This window comes from Ambystoma mexicanum, chromosome 6q (assembly GCF_040938575.1).
Source record: "Ambystoma mexicanum isolate Mex_15411 chromosome 6q, UKY_AmexF1_1, whole genome shotgun sequence".
Taxonomy (NCBI): domain Eukaryota; kingdom Metazoa; phylum Chordata; class Amphibia; order Caudata; family Ambystomatidae; genus Ambystoma; species Ambystoma mexicanum.
In genome coordinates this window covers 1,254,449,929-1,254,473,319 of record NC_090937.1, presented here as the reverse complement: position 1 = coordinate 1,254,473,319, position 23,391 = coordinate 1,254,449,929, and the positions used below count along the sequence as shown (strand labels likewise).

General features: G+C 48.9%; 1 protein-coding gene across 2 annotated transcripts in view; it reads left to right on the top strand.

The window, feature by feature from the left end:
• Positions 1–11,739, top strand: part of SMIM20 (small integral membrane protein 20) — a 114,108-nt gene extending 102,369 nt beyond the window's left edge. For both annotated transcript variants that reach the window (XM_069631852.1, XM_069631851.1), the window contains exon 3: positions 10,444–11,739. In XM_069631852.1, coding sequence (XP_069487953.1) covers positions 10,444–10,449 — 6 coding nt within the window. In that variant the 3' untranslated portion in view covers positions 10,450–11,739. The remainder of the gene's footprint in view (positions 1–10,443) is intronic.
• The last annotated feature ends 11,652 nt before the right edge of the window (positions 11,740–23,391 follow it).

Below are 23,391 nucleotides of genomic sequence, written 5' to 3'. Positions count from 1 at the left end.
TATCTTCCAGTATATTCGCCACTGTCTTCCAGAATCCAATTATTTCAGGGCAGGCCCAGTACATATGGTATGAGTCAGCCTGAGGGTTATTGCATTTGGGACAGTTCGTTCTTGTGGACCCCTTGATTTTAGCCATCTTAACAGGGGTATAGTGGAGTTTATTGAGTATTTTGAATTGTATGAGTCTGAGCCCCGCGTTGAGGGAGACCTTCTTTGTAAGGAGGCAGTACCTCGACCACGTTCCTTCCTCTATTGTTGTACCCATGTCCTCTTCCCAGGTGGACTTTATATTGTTGGAGGACTTCGTATGTGTCTGGGCTATGTTGTACAGTGTGGAGACGCCTATACGAGCCTTTGAGTGGAGTGCCTGATAACAAGGGTGCTCGGGTGGCTCAGCTGGGAATGATGTCCAGCGTTTCTTGAACGCCGCTTTCATACGATGATATTGTAGCGTGACAAGTTGGCCTCTCCCCACTGTGTCAGCGAAACTTCCTTCGGGGGTGACAAAGCTTCCATTTGGGAACATAGCCTTCATTGTAATGTCATAGTTCGGGATCCAGGCTTTCTGTATACCAGGGTCATACGAGGGGGCTATAATCGGAAAATTCCACAATGGAGCTTGGGAGTCATAGGGAATATCAATGTGGAGGCGCTTGCCGATTGCAGCCCAGGCTGCGATCGTGCAAGCCACTGGGTCAAATTTACAATCGTCTTTATAAGATGTCGCAAAAATAATAGATTGCAAGTCCGTAGGGCGGACCGAGTGGCGTTCAATGGGGACATGAGGTGGTTCCGAAATAGGATTCTGCCAGTATTTGGCATAATGAGCCTGAGATACAAGATAGTACAGCTCCTAATCGGGCGCGGCGAAGCCCCCCGTGTCGTAGGGTTCCACCAGTTTTTCCCATTTGAGCCTGTTGGCCACCCCGTTCCAAATGAAGGTAGTTGACAGGGATCGCAGGTTTTCAAAAAAGGGTCTGCCTGGCCATATCGGGACATTATTAAAGATATATAAGAGTTTGAGGAGGATCACCATTTTGAGCACTGCTATCCGACCGGCCAGTGATATGGGCAACTTTGTCCAGATCTGGAGTTTGGCGTAGATCGTCTGTAAAGTGAATTCGTAATTATCTATATATAGCGACTGTTTGTCTCTAGATACAAGGATCCCCAGATATCTGATGTAATCCGGGGACCATCGCAGACCGCGTGTACGTGAAGGGCAGGAGGTGGACTGTGTCAATGGGAAGATTTCAGATTTAGCTGTGTTGATTTTGTACCCTGAATGAAGAGTAAAGTCTTGTATTACTGCCAATATGGGCTCTAAATTGTTTTCCAGTTTACGTATATACAATAGAGCATCGTCTGCATATAATGAGATAGATTGGTAGCTGCCGGCCAACTTGATGCCCCTCAATTCTTGTTCTCTCCTGCTTGCAGGCGCCAATGGTTCGACAGTGAGTGCGAACAGGATGGGGGAGAAGGGGCAACCCTGCCTGGTGCCCCGATGCAAGGTAAAGTGGGTAGAGAGGGTGCGATTTGTAAGGACCCTAGCCTTGGGAGAGGTGTAGAGCAGTCTGACGCAGTGTGTGAAATACGGGCAAAGCCGAATTTTTTGAGGACCTCGAACATGTATGCCCATGAGACGGAGTCGAATGCCTTCTCGGCGTCCAACGAGAGGGCCACTGCCTGCGCGTCATGCTTGATCTGGGCCATAATACCGAACAGTCTACGTAGGTTTAGGGCAGTGGATCTGGTCGGGATGAAGCCACATTGATCAGGGTGTATTAGGGAAGTCATTTTAGGGAGGAGTCTATTCGCGAGCACTTTCGCATATATCTTGGCATCTGTATTTATTAGGGAGAGTGGACAATAGGACGAGCGGTCATGGGCCGGACATCTAGGCTTCAATAGGACCGTTATGACTGCGTCGGTTATGGAATCTGGGAGGGAGCCGGAGCTCAGAGCTTCCTCCCATACATGAGTTAGAATAGGGGATAGTATTGTTGTATATGTTTTATAGAGGTCCGAGCTTAGGCCATCGGGGCCTGGGGTTTTTCCAGCCGCTAATGCTTTAATTGCCTCAGCGATCTCCTCCTTGGTTATATCTTGTTCAAGGACAACATTGTCCTCGGGTGAGAGGGTAGGGAGATCTATCTCGTTCAGGTATGTCGCTATGTCTACAAGACTCCGTGTATCATGATTTGCGTATAGGTTGGTGTAATATTTGGCAAATTCGGCGTTGATTTCTTCCTCTGTGTGCACGGGATCACCATTGTCTGTCATTATGCTTGCGATGGGGGGTGATTGTGTTTGTTACGTAATATGCGTGCCAAGTGATGTGCTGCTCTATTTCCTTCACCGTATCTACGGGCCCTGGTCGGAGTGGACATGTATTGTAGTTCTTGGATTGCTAGCTCATTGAATCTGAGGAGGTGTGCATTGATGTCCGCCAATGTGTTCTTGTCATGCGTTACACTATAGTTGTTTTCAAGAGTTTTGAGGTGTGTTTCGATCATATTGAGGTTGGACCTGACACTCTTTAGGAGGCCAGTGGTTTTTGACATAAGATTACCCCTCACCCAGAACTTAAATGTTTCCCACACCGTAGCCCAATCCCCCACCGACCCAGTGTTCAGCCGAAAGAACTCCTCCATCTCAGTTTGCAACGATTCAACCACGCTGGGGTCCTTCAGGATGTTGGGGAGCATTCTCCAGCGCGGGGACGGACGCTTAATATTGTGGAGCGTCATCTCGAGCGTGACTGGGGAATGATCAGAAAACGTACGGGGGAGGATTTTACAGCCCACCACGGAGCTCAGCAGGGGAGCGGATATGAACCAATAGTCAATCCTAGATTCAGAATCATGGGCTGAGAGTGTATTGACGGTCTGTGGGATGTATCCCTCTCCAGGCATCGGTCAACGCCCTATCCTGTAGGGCCTGGTGGATGGTGTTAGCGGAACTGGTGAGTGACCTTTGTCGACTGGAAGACCTATCCAGTAGCACAACTAGGATAGTATTAAAGTCTCCACCCCACAGCACCCATGTGTCAGCTATCACGTCTATTTCCGTGAGGAGATGGGCATAAAATTCGGGGTCGTCCGTGTTTGGACCAAAGGAGTTGACCAGCACCCATCTTTCCCCAGCCAATGTGCCCCATACCACCACGTATCTACCCAACGGGTCGGATCTACTCTTTTCAGGGACGAACCCCAGTGATGGATGTATTAGTGTGAGGACACCCCTGCTCTGCGACGAGTATTCAGTATAATACCTGTTGTTATCCCATTGTTTCAAGATCTTCTCGTTAGTCTCTCGGAGAGCATGAGTCTCCTGAAGCATTACCACACGGGGACGGTGCCTGTCGATGTATGCCCCCACCTTGCTGGATTTAGCTCTATTGTTCAGACCCTGGATGTTCCAAGTTAGCAGCTTAAGCGACAACCCGCTGGAGGTGTGAGGTTTATGTGCCATGTCAATTGGTGTAGAGACAATCTTGGGAGAGCAGGATGACGATTTGCGGGAATCGGCGCATGACTTGTGACTGCATTTTTAACTTTAAACACTACAATAAACTGTTTCGCAACTTGCCCAACTGGGGCTTTCGACCTTACCTCTGGCCGGTTAAACAGACCCAACTTCCCGGTTCCCACCCCCACCCACACCATCTGGCCCAACTTGAAGATGAACCCCATTCAAAACCCTGTGGTTTCACTCCTGGAGGGGGCGAGTGCTGCAACACCACCTTCGTAGCCGAGCGCATCTCATCCGGCTGTCCTTGAATGTTGAAGAATAATTAGAAGAACAAAAAATAGAACGATCCTGCCTGTATTTGGTGAAACGAGAATATCCAATTCGTTGTAGGTACAGGGTGGATCATAGCTGCGGTCGGACAGTGTACCGTGTAGATTACTATCCCAGCTGCTGAAGGAGATTTTGGTCAGGTTCGTTCCTACCAGGAGTTAGAGGAATAGCAGATTCCACATAGGCCAACACAGCTGCCGGGGAATCAAAAAAGTGCGCACGTCCGCCATGTTGTATCCGTAGCTTTGCTGGAAACAACAGCGCATACGGAACCTGTCTCACCCGCAGCTGTCGTTTGATGGATTAGTAGGAACGCCGCTGGGTTTGGACTCCCGCAGAGAAGTCCGGATATATGTGGATGTTGTCGTTGCCGTGTCTCAAAGGGCCCTTTTCCCTTGCCAGCCTCAGAACCGCGTCTCTGTCTCTGTAATTTAGAAGTTTTGCCACTATCGTGCCGGGGGGGGCCCCCGGTTTGGGCGGTGGAGCCAGGGTGCGATGTGCTCGCTCGACCAAGAATTGTGAAGAGAAGGCACCTAGGAGGGACCTCAAAAGGGCTTCGATTTGGGTTTCCATCGGGCCTTTGCAAAAGGATTCTGCCAAGCCGACAATATGTATATTGTTCCTTCTCGACCTCGACTCCAAATCATCACACTTATCGCGGAGCTTATTCATTTCACTTTTCAAGCCAGCTATGTCTTGAGTATTTTGATGAGTCGAGTCTTCGTTTGTACTTATTATGTTTTCGGCATCAGTGATTCTGGCACTTTCCTTATCCACCCTGGCTTTAAGGGATCCTATCGTGGAGACAATATCGTCCAGCTTGACATTTATCGCCAGGAATCCGTTCTGAACCGTCGTCAACAGATGGTCAAACTTGGAGTCTTCCGTGGCAGGGAGGTCAGTTGTTGTCGAAGGGCCAGAGGCCTCTACGATTGCTTTTGAGTTCGTGAAAGAGTCCATCGGCCCGGTCTTCCTGCCCTTGAGTGCGTTTTTCCCAGGCATCCCACGGGTGTACCAGATGTTAATATCCGTTGTAGCGAGGATCGAAGGTGGCCGTTGGGGGGCGGCTCGCCTCGGACTGTGAGGAGGCCTGCTGTGGTAGTCGATCTAGGAGCCGCTGTGTGATACTAGGCAGCTGCCGGCCACAGGGCACAGGAAGGCACCGTGCGTGGGACGATCGCTGTGGGACGGACAGTGTTTGATTCAACAGGAGCTTCTCTTTGGGGGCCCACACGCAGATACCAAGCAGGGTTGTTCCCAGCGTCGCTCTCCGCTTCCCTCTTTTGCCCGCGGGTCCAATCCGCAGCAGGCCCGTACCACCTGCCCCGTGCGGTCGGCCACAGCATTAGAGTCTGTAGCTCGTGTGCTTTCCGCTTCATCCCCTCCTTTCTTTATGGCAGTGTTCGAGACCAGTGGGGGTTCCGCCTGAACAGGGCCGTGTAGGAGAATGTGGGTGAATCAGGCGGGGCCGGGCGCACGCAGCTCAGGTCGCAAGGCGCTTCTCCTACCAGAAAGGACGCTGTCCTTGATGAGCGATCATTGCTTCCTATCGGGTGGGACACGAGGCAGTCCCGGTGCTGGGATTCTGTTCCGCCCGCGGGGTCGGACCCGCCCACTGCAGGGCCCACACTCCACTCAGGGCTGCGGCACTCGCGTAGATTACTCCGGAACTGAGGAGCGGACAAGGCCCCCCCGCCTGCCGTATCTGGGCACGCCGAGGCCGATTTCGTCCGTTGTTTCTCCCGGTGGGTGCAGGATAGGTACAATGGTCGAATCCGCTGGTCCAGGATCGCGGATGAAGGCAGATACAGGATATAATTTTAGAAGGATAATACGCCGGAGAGGAGCTCCACTCTTAGGCGGCCATCTTGTTGCTCAAAAGTGCCCCCCCCTTGCCTCTCTTTTTATTATTGCGACTGTGTTGAGTTGGAGGCAAACACAATCCTCTGCTGTGAGGGCGCTGAATTACAAGCTATTCTGATGGTCTGGCCACTACCTGATGTGCCTCCGAGTGGGTGGAATGATGAGGCTTCCTGATATTGGCACCCCTTCGACAACTGGTATTACATTTTCTCCTTAAACACCAGAATCTGAAACAGAGCACCAGGACTACAAGTCCTAGCAGTCCCTGTTCCAGACCAGGACAAATGCTCAGAGTTCATATTGAACATTACTTTGTGATTGAACAGAATCAACATAACCTTGTATCCGAGAAGGAAGAGTCGAGGTCGATTCTGACTGCAGGGTCAGGCCATGAATGCAGCCAGGAATGGAGCAACCGGTCACCCAGGGAACACAGGCAGCCATGAATACACAGCAAGTTTTTAGATGGAGCTGATGACATGGCATATATTTAAACGGACATCAACTAAGAATAACGAAATTGCCTCTTACTACTATTACTATTCCCTTCCTATTGGTATCAGTCCCAATTAAGAATCCATTGGAGAAGGGTTCAGTCCAGAGACTTAAGACATGATGCATAAGTTAAAGACGAATCCCTGGTCGGCTTCTAAAGACACCCATCACCCTGGTTTTCACAGAGGGGCTGGAGGAAGCCAAACAAGGTTGCAGACAAGGAGGAAGTGGGTGGGCTGCTTGCTCCTTCTTGCAACAGGGAGACTGCTACCAGTTGTCAAGCAGCAGCTCTGCCAGTTAAAAGGCAGAGTGCATTTTGCAAGTACCAGCGGTTTGAAGGAGGTGGAGCTTAGAGCAAGGTTCCACCACAGAAACATGGAAATAAAAGCATGGTGCGAGTGCTGGGTTCTTCCAAAAGAATTGTCGGCCGAATGAAGCCTAAGAAGGAAAGGCCCCAGGCAGGAGAGTTATAATATTGACTGCCTGACAAGGACCTGGATTGTGGGAAGAAATTGTCTTGGAATCTAGAGGAGGAGACAAGCAAATATGTGATGAAGGGAATGGAAGCTAACATTTCAAAGGCAGGGGAAGGAGCGAGTACCTTGGCCAACAAGGAGAATGACTGCTAAGAAGAGAGAGACTGTAGAAAGTTCTAGGGAAGAGCGAGACCATGCAGAGGTCTGGAGTAAAAACCAAGAGACTGGCAATGTCAACATTGTGAGTACTCCCTGGAGGGGGCTTTCCGGGGAACCATCGTTGTTGTTGATTTGCAAACTAAAGTTGGGCATCTGTAGATTAGGTTTTTATAGTTTTTTTTGTCTCCATGGTTTGGAAAGCTTTCTTTTAGAAGCGTAGTTAGCCAAGATGCTAAATTACTTGTTAAGCGTAGGTTCACGTAGTGGACCTTTTAGGCACCACGTGTGTACATCATTATGATGGACTAGGCCCCAGGGGTCTGCGATCTGGTATTTTCAGATGTGTTACTCCCATGTTCCGACACATTGACTCTGCTGGCTGGGGCTTATGTGAGTTGTAGTCCAAAACCTCTGGAGCAACCAAAGGTTGCGTACCCATGGTCTAAAGTATCCCTGGAGGGACAGGCACGTTAAGGTTTAAGACTTTGTTTACTGGAATTAGCAATCCATGGTGTTGGAAAGTAGCTGGAGAAACCCCACTTTGATTTGCCTCATCCTTGACAATGTTCTGCAGATTTGGCTATTATTTCTAGGTTATTCCCTAGTCCCTGTAGCCGGTTTAATAATTGCAAGTTAAACTCAGAAACGTGCTCTCCCTTGTATGATCAATCAGTGTTTCCACGTGACTTTGAACAGAGATATTTTGTGCCCTTGCACATTTTAATGCTGTTCACTCCTAAACTGCTATCGGAGGGGTTTCAGAGCCGTTACTTCCTAAACTATCGGGATGAGCTGCGTGCCAAAGCTTAGCTTTACTGATTTCAGTGCTGCTGTTGCTACGGAGCGTAGGGTCTGAAATGTCTTTTGTGGTAATGGAGCATGCTAATTTCTTCTTTTTTGTACTGGAAAAAAGCCACTGTGCATTTCCTATTCTCCTTCGTGTATACAATGCCACCCCAAGACACCGTTTTTTTTTTTTTTACAGTAAATGCCGACAATGAACAGTCTAGTGACAATTTCTTTGTTCCCTACCCTTCCCTCCCCACCCCCTTTGGAGAATGAGTAAAAAAAAAAGTTTTAAAAAAACCACAAGAGCAAAAGCAAACCACAGGGGATCGATTGGTGATTACAAGGCACAATTTTATGATTCAGCCTCTCCGGATATCAGTCATTAGCCCATGATAAAGTATGGACAAGCCCCTCACCCCCTAAAAGTCCATAATGTCCAGGGGGAAACCTTCAACCCACCTGTTGCTTCTGTGCCCTCATCTCCCTGGGGCTCCAACCTTCTGCCCCTGCCCGTGTGAGTTGCTCTTAATCGGCCGTTCACAAAAGGCACAGGTTCCTCATGAGACTGGGCCGAAAAAAAAGTGGGCTTGCTTATTGAAAACATGCTCAAGGAAAATAAACTTTTATTTAATTTGAATCCCCTGTTATACCAAAATAGATCATGAGTTCAGACTATCAAGTTAAGCTTAAACCTGTGGGATGCACCCCTTGCACGGTTCCCAAACCTCTCCCCACCTCCCCCTCGCACCGACGGCAACCAACCTTCGGGTGAATCGTCCGCAAGAGTTGACTTGCACTAGCTATCCTGTTGGTGTCCCTACCAGAGATCTCTAACCACTCCCTGCTCCCCGCAGGCCCACTCGCCACACCAGATCTATGACTATTTAACGCCTTTAATTTACTTTATGCCAGTCACCGTGCTGAGATACCCTTCGTCCTTAGTCTCAGCTGCAGAAAAATATGTTCATGTGTGTTCTACTGGTTGCTCAGATTATCATACGTGTTACCCAACCCTAGACACAGAGCACCAAGTCTCAAAAGTTTAAATAATGGATAAACGGTCATCTCCAATCAGGGCTTGCAAAATCTACTAGCCCACTCGCATTGACAAGGGCAAGTGTCATTTGCAGGGTACTCTACCTTGTTGGCGAGTATGGGGATGTTTGTTTTCAGTAAATGTCTAAAAAAAGATTCAAACTTTGTTTGCAGTAAATGGCAAATAAAGGTTTCACTGTGCATGGCTAGCCTTTTGGTGGCAGCATTGCACCGAATATGAAGTATACTTTTGGTGACCAGCAACATTTTCTAGAAACCAGAGGTAATATTGTGTCCCCTGTTACCATGGGGCGAGTGAATTTCTCAGGTTGAGTATGTAAATGAAGGAACTCGCCCTACATCTCTAGTGGCATTTTTAAGAATTGCGAGGCCTGCAATTTTATGGGGACAACACCCGCATCCAGCGAGTGCAGTACCACTGGCAGGTTGGAGCTCCTGGTTACATCTGGATTTCTTTATTTCTGCTCTGTCATTGCAGTGTCTTTCCCTCACAGTATGGAGCATTGTCGTATTTGTACGCATGCTTCTTCATACCCCCAACCACTCCCCTTCCTATGTTTTGATTGCTTTATTTTTTTCTGTCTCTGGTGCTATTATCCCGGCCTGCTATGCTGGTGGTGCGGTAACTGGGGGCGGGGCACACTGAGGCCTCTGTGTGCCTTACTTTACCCCGATTGCTCCCTGCGCCTACAGTTTCCACATTACTCGCTGTAGGCTGCACTGATCCAGTCGATGAAGGTTCAGCTGCGGGTCCTCTGCATTACTGAAAACATTCCCCAAAGTCTTGGGGTCTCTGCATTGGAAAGGTGTACTAGGGTTCTATTCCCCTCTACTCGCTTTGTTGCCTGACATCCGGTGTGCTCTTTTCCCAGCATTCTCAGCTGCTAGCTTAACTTTACCTTTCTAGAGAAGCTACGTGCTAAAGTTCTTACCATCCCATATTACTGCTTCTGGAGCACTGGGTTTTCAAATTGTGTTGCCTGGAAATGGTACATCACGTTCTCTCTAGGTTGTAGAGCTGATGTTTAGCTCGGATGTGCAAAACAGATTACTTTTTCTAGCTATCCTTCCTTCACTATATTATCTACGTTCCGATTGTTCGCTGATTCGTAAATCGTAAGGGAATATTACTGGCTGTTGCCATAACGTTGATCCAATTATTAAAGGTCCTTGTTACTAGGATTTAAATCCTTGAGGCTAAGCCTAGGGCACGCACTCATTGACGTCACTGGTGAATTGTTCTAACATAGTTGAGTTGGTACATCCACACGTGTTGAACACATGGGCTGTTCATTCTTGAAGTACAAAAGGAAATGGCGCAGAAAAGGCTACATTTATTGTGGCCTTGGGATATGATTTGGAGAGTATTACCCCTTTGACAGTATGACTGGTACAGAAAAGACAGTTGAGCCATCCATGTTTATGTCCAACTTTAAATCTGGCATGCATCTCGGGTTGCATGTTTAGTGCTGGGAAGGAGGCTGCTTTCATAGCACTTAAGATAATAAATAGTAGTATGTGCTCTTTGCTGCTCAACTGTTGGTGTCATTAGAATTCGAAATATAATCGTGGTTGTAATGTTAATTTTATATTTAGTTTTGTGCTTTGCATTCTGTAACTGTTCAGTGCGTCATAGATGAATACACATGCGTTTGTGTTCCAATATGCGATTTGTTTCCAGTAATGGGTTGTTCTATTTTACAAAAAGTAAATGTATAAAAACAAAGGGTTCTTCTGCACAAATTCGTGATAAATACCATGTATACCACACTGATTGTGTTTTATCTTCATTCCCTAGGTTTGAAAATATGGTCGGATCCTTTTAACAGGAAGTAAAACCTACGGACAAGTCCTACCTGGCTGGAATTTCATGACGAGCCTCCTGCTTTTATAGTGCAAAGCAGGGTACAATTATGAATATAGGTTTCAATAAGTTATTGCTGTTTCGAGGAGAAAATTCAGCATTATTCTCTTTAAATTATTGATAAATAGTTCAAATGTTTAAGGTAGTTGGGTATTTGTGTGCTTTACCGATATCTAAATTGCGCTTATTCTGCCCTGTTGAGGTTAAATCAATCAGTCCAGGTTTCTAGCTTTGTGTGGTTCGATCCCTTGATTGACTCTTAGCTAGTTAAATCTCTGTACAATGTATAGAACAGAAGCTGTAAAGTTAAGGCAGCGTTGGCAGAGAAATGGAGTAAGTGTTCTCTGCTTCTATTCGCTTTATCCTTTTAAAAATATGTAGATTGATTTAAAAAATGTCTACAAATAGGGAATAAAATCCTGGTGTGGAAAAGAAAACCAATCCTATAAGGAGTGTTTCCAAGGTGAACATAAGCCAACAGTTTGCTAAAGTGGAATCTGATTTCAAGAAATGTTTCCTTAATATAGTATTTCAAAATCGTTGTCGGCAAGATTCCAGCACCAGTTGTGGAAATACTTTTATTTGCCAAAATTGTTTAAAGTAATGATGGTACATCTTCTAAATCAAGCGTCATTGTTTTCCGGATTTCACATCTTCACCCCTCACATGGAGGAGGAGGATCTGCATAATCTTGAAATGCTCCGTGAAATATCATGTCCATTTATTTACTTTCTAGTATGAGCTTTTAGTACCCATTACCTATCCTTTTATGCGTTGCGCATAAAAGAAGTGACCAGGGACGTCACATGCTCCTTGGTTGACCTCAATCTTTGTATGACTTTGGGTGGGAGAAATATCCCAGCCTCCTGCTGGTGTTAGGCGGTCTTCAATGTGTCCTTTGCCACTGGAAACCTACCCTGCTTCTGCCTCCTGGGTGAAAAAACGCAACCTCATTTTATCTGCTAAATACTTTGCAGTTATTGCTTGATTATTACCTTGGCCTTTTCTAAAATATATGCAACAGTTTGAGTGATTAAACCCCTACAGAGGTTCCTGTAAGGTGCACTTTTGGGGAGAGAAAAAGTACATTATTTCCTGATGCAGACAGATGCATGGTGTAATTGCATGTTTTCTGAACTTCACTGTTTAAGGTGACAGATTGGATATGAGATCAAATGTAATTATTTTCTGTACATTGTATAATTTAATTAAAGCTGCTTCTTTTCTTAACGCCTTTTTGCATTTCTGTTCCTATTTTATAATTTTAGTCAATTTACATGACCAAAGAATATGGATTCATGGACAGCACGTGCGTTAAGCCTTTCTTAGCGAGCTGCACATGAAAAAACCAGCTTGACTCCAGCAACAAAACTTGGCCTTCATTGAGAATAACTGTTAACTATTATGTGAAGAACGGGAGGGGGCAGACAGGTTGGCCGTTCCTTTATAGCCCTTCATGAGACTGAATGTATGATGGAGAAATAGCCAGGCCAGTAATTTCAATATGAATGACACAAAGTTTGTGTTTTCGAAGGCAAATTAGACTGGTACTACTCAAATGAGGCAAGGTCTAAGTCTATCCATGGAAATGCTCCATCTTTAGTTGCTGGTCTTTTTAAACCTTACACTCCAGCTCACACCCCTCTTCCCTAACACCCCCTTTTACTTGAAAACCCCAAGGTAAATTTGCCATGTTAAGGCCGAAAATCGTTGGCTTACCTACGTACCCTGGCATGAAATTCTTTCATTGGAGCTTCATATTATTTCTTCATATCTCCTTTTTACATCGAAATAAATGACCCATCTTCACACTAAATCTGACTAAATGATCTGGGTCCCTCCCCCCTACCTAACCCTTCTTGCCCCGCAAACTAAATTCCAACATCAAGATTCCCTTTTTGGGGCATATTCTGCACTCTGCAAGTACCTTTTTAACATACCATATCTTTGATCTTTGTATTTGGAGGGCTTTTCTTCTGTCAAAAAAAAGACATGACAAGGTGTGCATCACAGATTTTGACTTGCAACCGCAAATCCATCTTCTGTTTCGGCACACACCTGTATTAATGTACAATCTCTACTACACTCGTTTCCCATCATTTCATTATGCAGGACTGCTGTTTGAAACACTGTCACGTCACGTTGTTTAGTGCCAAAGAACCGGTTGTGTTTAATTTTTTGATGCAGGATAATTTACAGCAGCTCCAACATATTAAATGTATTTCAGCCCCTTGTCGTATTTATAGGTAAAAGGAACTGGTATAATCTACACAAGCCTCATGTTTTAATAAATGTGAAACTTGTTTTGATTATGGCCATGTCGTTATTTAATGATCGCCATGGGCAGCAGCTTCTACCTCTTTGCCACTCCTTTTTATTTATTGGATATTTATAATGCACCTATACACAATGGCCCTCATTACGACCCTGGCGGAAATCGTGGCGCAAAATGCACCATGGAGCACGGCGGAAAGCTGCCGATAGCGCCATGGGGGTTGGCGGATTTACCGCCCCATTCCGACCTTGGCGGGGCGGTAAATCCCCATTCCCCATTTTACCCTTCCCCATTCCCATTTTTGCCCCATAGGGTATAATGGGAGTGGGGAAGGCGTTAATTACGCCACCGTAAAATACGGTGGCGTAATTAACAACAAGGTCCCGTACCGCCATGGATTTCTCCGCCCGGAAAAACCAGGCGGAAAACGCTCCATGGCGCTACGGGAACTCGTAGTAGGGCGGACGGGTCCGCCGCGAATACCGCTGGCGTAAACCCACTCCGCCAGGGTCGTAATGAGGCCCAATGTGTTTGAAGACGCAACAAGACAAGGGGGTGGGGGGGGGGCCATGGGTTGACAAAAAAACAGTCCTACTATGCCATGTGACAATGGGGTGTGCAGTAACAAGAAGTGCAGGGGAGAGGGGATGGGGGAAAGTGCTGGTGAGGGCGGAAGGGCCCGTCGGAAAAGCGAGTGCAGTGGGATGCCAGATGGTCAGAGCCAGGGGAACGCAGAGAGTGCAGGGGAACGAAGGTCCACGTGCTAAGTGCGAGGTACAGGGCTGGAAGGGCTCAAGGGATGCAGGCCCAGCCAGGCAATTTCAGGGGGAGGGGGACCAGAAGGGTAAGTGCCAGTTGAGGGGTGTTGGGTCAGGGGAGGCCAAGTGCAGGGTACGATTGAACGAGGAGGGCCTGGTGCTCTAAGAATCTGAAGGAACCATGCAGCCATTCAAGAGGCAGACGGGGCATCTGCAGGGGAGGGGAGAGCGAAGGAGGAAGAGAAAAGGAAGGTTTTGAGAAGCTTACGGAACTTAAGGAGACCCAGCTCAAGTCTGACAGGGAGGCCATTCCACAGGGAGGCTCCGGCGGAGGAGAGTGTTGTACCCCCCCTCCCCCACTCTCTGCTTGGAAAAGTGTCTGATCAGGAGACCGTTGAAGCTAGAAGACCGAAGGGCTTTAATAGGAAGGTATTTAGGGAGAGACAGTTGGATGTAGCACGGCCCCTGGCCCCAGAATGCCTTGTGGATGATGCAGAGGGTCTTCAGTTTGATCCTTGCAGCAACCGGGAGCCAGTGGAGAGATTATAGGGCTGGAGAGATGCAGTCCCTGGGATTGAGGCTAAGGATAAATCTTGTTGTCCTATTCTGGATTAGTTGAAGGGGGCGAAGGGAGGAGTTGGGCAATTTGAGGAAGGGGTGGTTGTTGCAGTAGTCCAGCCTGGAGAGGACCAGAGCTCTGGAGACATCGAGATTCTGGGGGAAGGTGAGGAAAGGGAGAATGCCTCTTTGGGGTGGCAGTTGAAAGTGGGCCTCCTTGGCAAGGTCCGTGATGAAAGAAGAGGAGGTGAGAAAGGAGTCTAAGATGACACTAAGGTTTTTTGCCTCACAAAAGGCTGAGGGCAGGGGGCCCATAGAGGGCGGCCAGTGTGGGAGGGAAGAAGGGAGCAGAGGTCCCAATGAGAAGAATCTGTCTTACTGGCATTAAGGCAGAGCTTGTTAGCAGTGCACCATGCCTAAAAAGCAGACCGGCAGTCAGGAATGGAAGAGGAAGTGGAGGCAAGCTTGAAGAGCTGCATGTCCTCTGCATAACACGAAGTCAGGAGATTTGGTGATCAAATGGGCTAGAGGGCCCAGGTAGATGTTGAAAAGCCAAGGAGAGAGGATAGAACCCTGAGGGGCACCTCGGGTGGAGAGTGAGATCGAGGAGAGAAAAGGGCCTGTTGAACCTGGGAGGGCCGGTCTGAGTTCAAGGAAGTCGACCAGTCCAGCCAGATCTGTGATGCCAAGGATATCTTGGAGACGATTTAGAAGGGTGGCATGATTGACTGCATCAAAGCCGGAGGAAAGGTCAAGAAGGATGAGAACGGAAGGAGAGTTGCAATAGACTAGAGAGCAAGTCTTCACAGGTGTTAGAGTGCAGTTTCCAGCAGCACTGAAGCCAGTCTGGTGGTCGTTGAGACAACCAACAGATTCAGTGTGGTGGATAAGCTGGGAGATGGCCAGCTTTTCAAAGAGTTTGCACAGGAATGGGGTAATGGAGATAGGGTGGTAGTTAGCCGGACATGAAGGGTCAGCATAAGGCATTTTGAGGAGACTGTGCACAAGGGAGTGCTTGAGCAGAGAAGGGAATGAGAGTGATTGCAGAAATTGGCCAAGGCTGGAGCAAGGGAGACAATGATGTCCTTGATAGTTAGAGACCAGCAGGGGAGCACCTGTCTTTCATAGAGCGGACTTGTCTAGTAACCTCATCAGGTGATATAGGAGAGTAGGATGGAAAGGGGGGAGGGAGGCCAAGGGAAGCCTGAGAGTAGATGAAGAAGAAGAGATTTTTAGTGATGAAGTGAGAGGCCAGTGCAGTGGGCCAAGGAAGGCAGAGGAGAAATGGAGACTGAGGTAGGGTTGGTGAGTTCCTTGCAGATTCTGAAAAATTCAGCCACGTTGTTGGTGGCCCCAGAGAAGCAGGCTTGGATATAGGTCCTCTTCTTCGAGCAGAATGAGTCTGTATTGCCTTTGGAGCAGGTGGCATGCCAGTTTGTCAGAGGATGTGCTTGAAGCCTGTCACTGCAGCTCTGCACTTGTGGTTCAGAGAGGCCAGGTCGGAGTCACAATAGGTGTAGTGTTTGGAGGCAGACTTCATACAGATCCTCATGACGGGGGCAAGGATGTCGAGAGTTTTGGAGATGGAGAATTGAAGGTTAGTAAGGATTTTCCAGAGTGAGAGGATGGAGTTGGGGGAGGTGTGGGGGGAATCGGGGGTGAAGGTGGCGGCAAAAGCGGCAACTGACACTTCATAGGTCGATAACTGAGAATGAGACTGACAGTGCAGGTGGGGGTTTAGCCGGGGGACCCAGGAGGTCTTGGTGAGAGGACAGGAGAGCATGATCAGACCAGGAGAGGGGAGTAGTGAGAGGGTTGGAGATGGGAATGTCGGCAGATATGAGAGCATCCAAGGTGTGTCGAGCTGAAGGCGTCGGACCGGAGGGAGGTATGGCAAGAGAAAGGGTGTCTGAGGTTGCAGAAGATTCTAAAGGCTGCATCAGGGGAATAAAGGTGAATATTGAAGTCTCTGGGGAGGAGAAGCTTGGACGTGGAGGCGAGGGGAGATTATATTTTTTTATATATACTTTTTATTGATTATTCAACAATTCACCCAAAATTAGACTGTTGTAGAATGGCAGAAAGAAAGGTTGTTCCACTTACATATCATAACACTTCGGCTCATTTGTTCTAATAATCAGTTGATTCTAGTTTTCCTGCTTGCCGTATACTTACCAGTGACAGTCCTTTACCCTGAACCACCCCGCTTCCTGCATTTCGGCCCCCCAAACTCAACAGATAAATTAACTCCCAACTATGTACGCTTCCCCGGCTCCCTCCACCCCTACCCTCTATGTTCCATCCCCATCTGTTCTGCTGCCACCCAGTCATTCTCACTGGTCTATGATCCGTCTGCTGCAACCAGAGTTTATTGGGGGCTGCGGGGAGGTCATCTGATCGCACAAACATTTGTTAGACCAGTGCATTCCACCCAGCAATGTTATGGCTGGCTGCGACCTGTCCCTTGCGCACTGCCCTGTACCACACCACAGTTTCTGCTGCCGCCCATTTTCTCTGATCTTCCCACCATGCTTCCACTCAGGGCTCTTCCATTGATTTCCATGCCATGGCTATTTGACGTTTGGCCAGAACGCAAATAAGGTCTTTCATTCTGGCTCTTGAGGTCTCTGTATGCCTTTGTTTGAACAGCCCCAATAAGCTTGCTTCCGGTGGCCACTTGCGCATGTCTATCCCCACTGTTTGGACTTTGTCTGCTATGCTCTGCCAAAACTGGACTGCCACTGGGCACAACCATAACATGTGCAGTATATCTGCCTTATCATCTGCACATCTCGAGCACTTCTGCTCCCCGCTCCCTGGAATCGTGAAATAGCCTATGGTGTCATATATGCCCTATGTGTGACCAGTACTGCATTAGTTTAAATCTAGCATTTCTCAATACCTTCTTAGTGTACAACAGTATTCTAGTCCATTCCCTGTCAGTGAAGGCGCGCCTAAACTCTTTCCCATTTGCCCATTGTCTGGAGCTCTGGTTTACTCAGTGCGTCCATTATCAATTCATAGAGCCTGGAGATGGTGTTTCCTCCTTCTGACAGGTCATCTATCGTGTCCAGTGTGGCATCCTCACTGCCAGCCACCTACCCGCTATCATCTTGGGCATCCTATGATATGTTAGTAACTGCCCTCCTGGAATATCATGCTGCTCTGTCGGGTCTACCAGGCTCTTCCGCTTGACATCATGGGTCAGGTCTCCCAACGTGATTATTCCATGTGGTTCCGAGTGTTGCCTAATGCTGTAGACCCCTTCCCACGTCCTACCGCAGACAATGGTATGTTGTCTTAGTACGGATCTTAACCAGCTTCCACATCCTGCTCCACAGTGCTTGCCCCAGTGTTACCAATCGGGTGGCACATCTCTCACGCAACCCATCCCCCGATCCCCATCTACACCCATAGCGCTTCCTTTAAGTAGTATGATCTAACTCCGTCCCCTAGCAATCTTGTGTCTAATGACTGCTCGTTCGCGAGCCAGTTCATGATAAACTGCAGCTGCCCAGCTAGATAGTATGCCTCGAAGTGTGGTGCACGGATTCCCCCTGTCCTTATCTCTGCACAGCACATAGAGTGAAATTCAGCACAGTTTGCCACCCCAAACAAACCCCCACTCCATGGAGTCTAGTTTGCAAAAGAACTCCTGGGTATCTCATAGGGGATGTTAATAAAAAGATATAACAAACGTGGTACGCCACCCTTTTAAGGAGTGCCACCCGGCCCATTGCAGACAGAGGTAGTTTCTGCCAGAATGCCATCGAATGTTCTACTCCGTGAAGCAATTTCAGCGTATTTTCCTCATGCCCTCTCCTTGGTTCATGGTATATGTTAACCCCCCGGTATATGAAAGGTGGCCACTGCTCATCGCAGCCCCAGGTTGGACAACTGCCTGGGCTGCAACTCGGCCAGGCCCACCAGCTGAAACAAACTAGATTTCTCCCTGCTAATGGCGATTCCCGATAGCCGTGCAAAGTTATCTAACACCGCCAGTATATGCTACAGGTTCTCCTTCGGGTTCTGTACATAAAGTAACATGGCATCCGCATATAGCAAGACTACATGCATCTCTCCATCGACTAGAATGCCTGCCTCTCTGTAGTAAGATGGACAGCCAGCGGCTCAAGTGCCAGGATGAACAGCATAGGGGAAAGCAGGCACCCCTGTCTGGTGCCCCTTCCCAGTTCCCATGCATCCGAGACGTGCCTTCCTGTCTTAATTCTGGCTAACGGATGGGAATGTAACAGTTGTACCCACTGGCAAAGCTCAGGTCCACTCGAAAGCGCTGTAGTGCTGTGTGTATCCAGTTCCATTTGAGAGTCAAATGCTTTTATTGTATCCAGGGATGCCACTACATATTCAGCACCTTCACCTTTTGTTCGTTCTATGACCTGATGCAATCTACGCAGATTCCAGCCCGGGACATAACTTGCCTGATCTGGATGTACCAGTGTGTTGATCACTCTGCAGTCTGGCCGCTAGTAATGCCGCTAGTATTTTACAGTTCTAATTTATCATTGAGTGGTCTGTACGACCCACAGTCCAACAGCGGTTTCCCAGGCTTTAATATGGGTATTATCACTGACTCCCGTAAACTAGCAGGCAGTACACCCTCTTCGTAGGCCTCCATCATCTGCAGGAGGTGGGGAGTGAGCTCTGCTGCATATTCTTATATTCTTATGATTTTGCCAGCAAACTGTCGGCTCCTGGCGTTTTGCCCATAGGTAGCGCACTTATGGTCTCTCGTAGTTCCTCTTCTCTGAGCGGTGCTTCTAACCTGTCCGCCTGCTCCTGGTCCAAACGGGGCAGCTCTATGCCCCCACCCCCCCATGCCTCCTCAATGTACTCTGTTCAGTCTTACCCGTCTGCTTCATACAAGCTATGGTCGAACCTTCTAAAGACAGTTAATCTCCCCTTTGGACTGCTATTCCTCGCTGCATGCATCTCTAATGACACTGATCATTTCCCTGCTCCCTTCTGTTCTACATAACCAGGCCAACAGTTTCCCGGTTTTATCTCCTTTCTCTTGGAGTTTTTCCACATATTTGCTATAATCATGCTTGCCCAGCATCTCCCAGGGAGCTATACACTCCTGCCACAATTCTGTGTATTTCTGCTCTCTGTCCTTGTGTAGCCCTTCTCCTTCCGTCCGCGCTTCCATCTGCCTCTCTGCTCTAGATATAGTACTCAGTAGATCCGCCCGTATCCCTCCCGCTTTCATTATCACCTACCCTGTGATTACCATCTTGAAAGATTCCCGCAGGGTGCGTTCGCTGTGTACGCTGCCGACGTTTATCTTGAATTCCCATTTTCTTTCTCAAATATTCCCTGAAGTGCTTGTCAAGCAATGCCTCTGTCCTTAGTCGCCATGTCTGGATGGGTGCCCTGTTTTCCGTGTTCTGCCACGTTACCAGTAGGTGTGCATGATCTGAGAGTGCCCTAGCTTTGTATTCCGCTGTTAGAAATTCCCCCAGCGTCTCTGTGCCAGTGAGCAAGTAGTCCATATGCGTCTGTACTCTGTGTGGGCTCAAGTAGTAGGAGTACCCACTCCTATCTCCATGCAGCTGTCTCCACACCTCTCGCAGTTTCAGCTCTCATCAAGTTTGCCAATACCTTAGTGGCCGATGCCCTCCTCCTTCTTTTCCCTTCTGATCTATCTACTGTTGGGTCTAGGTTGCAGTTGAAGTCCCCTCCCCACAGCCACGTGGCTCCTTCTATATGATGCTAGTTGGTGGGCCAGCAATTTAAAGAAAGTGGTTGGGTGCATATGAGTTGATTATGCAGATTTCTCTATGCTCTAGAAGCCCATGTATAACAATTAACCGACACTCATCATCGCACTTAATTCCAGCAGCTTAGAGGGAACTGTGGGGGTTACCAAGATGAGGGTGCCCCTTGCATATGCCGAGTATGTTGCGCCCCTAACAACTTCTTCCCCCACTTCTTCGCAATCACAGATTGCCTGGAGGCAGTTAAGTGTGTTTCCTGCAGGAGTGCGATTTGCACCCCTTCATTTACCAAGTAGGTATGCACCCTATTCAGCTTGATGTAGCTGTTAAACCCACTCACATTCCACTGCTCATTTCTGTGTTTTGGTGTCGGCTCACAGGGGCGTCCCACAAGCCCTTCTATCGCCTCCCCTCTTGTCCTTCTCTCCGCTATGAGTCTGCTCCCCAACAGGTCGCACCTCTCTTCCTCCCTTCACCCAGATATTCGAGCTTGTACCTCCCTTCCCACCCCCGTTTCCTCCCTGGTGGGGCAGCCTGGCGTGCAATTCAACTTAACAAAAAACTCCCCCCAACATGTCAAACTAGTGCCCAACGGTTCCCAGTCCGTTCAGGCTCAGTCATTTCTCTCGCTGACTAATGTCCCACTTCTCACCAATTCAGTGTGCAGCAGCGTAGTGCTTCTAACGGGGAGCTCCCAGTGTCGACACGACGTGCAAAGCTCCCAATGTCTTCCATTTGCTTTGCTACCCTAAGGGTCACCGGATATTATTTTCGAACAGTCCACAACAGTCTCTTCTCACCGCTTGTCAGTGTCTCATATTCTTGCCTTGGTTGATCTTGGCCGAGTCCATCTTCTTCTCCAGCCTGTTTCAAGGATCTGCTTTTTGTCTTCCCTGTAGTGGTGGCACTCCAATCGAGTCCATCCATGCTTGTGCTTCACCAGTATTGTCAAAGTGTGAGGTGCCATTGTGGAGTAATTTGAGCTTTGCTGGGAATATCCGCATATATGTCATGACTGCCTGTCCCAGCTGTTCCTTACTTGGGCCAAATGCTGCTCTTTGCTTCTGTACTGTTATAGTGAAATTGCGATACACTGGTATCTTGGCCGAGCCCCTCTCTATTAGCCCTCCATGCTTGAAAGCGCCAGGATTGGCTCTCTGTCCCTGTAGTTTAGAATATTTGCAATCAAGGCTCTTGGTGGCGTGCCCACAGGTGGTCTTCTGGTCAAGGAGCAGTGGGCGCGTTCTACTGTGAAGCCCTGTGACGGGTTTTCCGCTCCACTTTCCTGTAGGAGCATGTTCTCCACATATGTTGTGGTTTCCCTCCCTTCCGTCCCTTCAGGCAGACCCAACATTCGAATGTTGTTGCACCAGGCTCTCCCTTCTGCGTCCTCGGCCCTGCTCTCCAATGCAGCCACCTTCATCTTCAATTCTCAGACCTCCAACTATGTTGCTTCCATGCCCTGCATGTTTTCTTCCATTAGCGCTTCCACTGGTTGTACTCTCAGCCAGCCCTCTTACGTCCTGTCTCAGGAGGCCGACATTGATTTTGACTTCAATTCTCTCTCTCCAGAGCGGTTTGTATAGTGGTTAGGGCCTTCAGGATCTGGTTTTCATCAGTTTTCCCTTCCGGCTGCGCTGGTGTGCCGTTGTGTAGAGGCTCGCCGCTTCCTTCCCCTTTGCGGGCAAATGCCTCCATCTTGGTGTGTTTGAACTTGCCCTTGTACTGCTTATCTGGCATGTGCGTGGCTCGCTCCTTCCGTTTGACCACCTGGGTGCCTCTTGACAGCTTCTGCAGCAGATGCCGGCAGTTCGTAATGAGTAATAGTACCAGTCGTTCAGTCTCGCTTCATATGGGGGTGTTGAGAGTGGGTCCGCTGCAAGTGCTGCACCCTCTCATAATCTCTTGTCTCATGCTCCCGCTGTCCCTGACCCAGTGTCGAGGCCGGGGGCATCCGTGCCTTCCGGGCTCAAGCGTTTTGTCGACATCTCGTGGTTATTTCCCACTTCAGCGTTCTCCTCAGTACGTAATGTTGTTGCAAAATAGCCTCTGGCCTTTTGCCTCAGTGGAATACAGTCCTCTCCTTCACTTGCCAGTCCCCCTGCTGTCTTGCCCCTCAGGTGATCACCATTCTTCAGACTCCCCACTTAGGGGTCTTAAACCAGTTGAGGGACTAGCACACCCCCGTGCAGCACCTTCTCAGTGTTTCTGCAGTGTGTCCATCTTATGCTGGGCCTCCCAGTGTGGTCGGTGTTCGCCTCCACCTATGCTGCGCCTCTCCTGCAGGGTGCTTCAGTGTTGTCTCCTTGTGCACCCGTCAGGGTTTGGCTGCGCAATCAGGGTGGTGTCAGCTCTCCTCTGGGGCTGCATGGGGCCCTCTGCTCTTCCTTCTCCTTAGCCTGTGGCTCTAAAGTGGGTTCTGCCACTGGGTCTCCTGTGCTGAGCCCTTTATGCTGTTCTAGCTCTTGGGGCGCACACTGTCTGAACAATCTGGCCCCCGGGTTACTGAGGGATCTTTGTTGCCAGGCCAGGAGTTTACGTGCCCCGCTGCTGCTTCCTGCATCGACACGGAAGCTCCAGATTGCAGCACCATCCCGGTGTCGCTGTCCTCTGCCTTCAGCACCTCAGGGGTGGGAGTGGCTCTGCTTCTCACTCCAGCCTGTCGCACACTGCGGCGGCCAGCAAACGGAGGACCACGGTCACATGTGCCACTCCGGGTCTCTGCTTCTGCAGCACTCGGGGCTCCGGCAGGGCTGGTCAGGGGGCTGCTGCCATTTTACGGGTTCCGCTGGGGAGTTAATGGCTGTTCTGGCTTTTCTACCCACGTGTCTGGACCCCCAACCACTGCAGTCAGTCCCAGAAACTTTCATGGGTGCGTGGTGTTTTCCGGCTGGAGAATGCGTTTCCCCCCCCCTTTACCGAGGCTAATCGATGTCTGATCCAGCGAGAGCTACAGAACCCTCCTGTTCACTCCATGGCTCGCTAGCCACGCGCCCCTGTGGAGGCCAGGAGAGATAAGGTGAGGTCAGACCACTCTAAGAGGGAGACCGTGCCAGGGGGCCTGTAGATGGTGGCCATAGTCAGCAAGAGGATAGAGACACCAAGCCTGCAGACGAGGCCTTCAAAGGAGGAGTAGAACTGAGTGGGTATAATTGTAGCAGGGACCCATTAAAGGGTAAATCGGGCCACTCTTACCTGGCCCAGTTAGGCCTGGGCTTAGAGAGGATCTTTTAGCCCTCCGGGAGGAGAGTGTCAAAATTTGTGACAGAGCTGGCTGTGAACCACGTCTTGGTGAGAACGAGGATGTCAAGGTAGAGATCTTCAAGGAATTGGCAGAGGAGTGTTTGATGGCAGAGCGAGAGTTGAGGGTAGGTAAGTGGAGCTGGTTCCCACTTTTGAAGGTCTTCCGAAGAGGGGTACAGGAATGTGATACACCAATCGGTAGTGGCAGTGGAGCCAGAGGGGAGGCAGAAGGAGGAGTGGCAGGAGAAAGGAAGTTGATGAGAGCAGAAGTCGCCTATCAAGAAGTAGGATAGGAGTTTGGGCTGAGAGC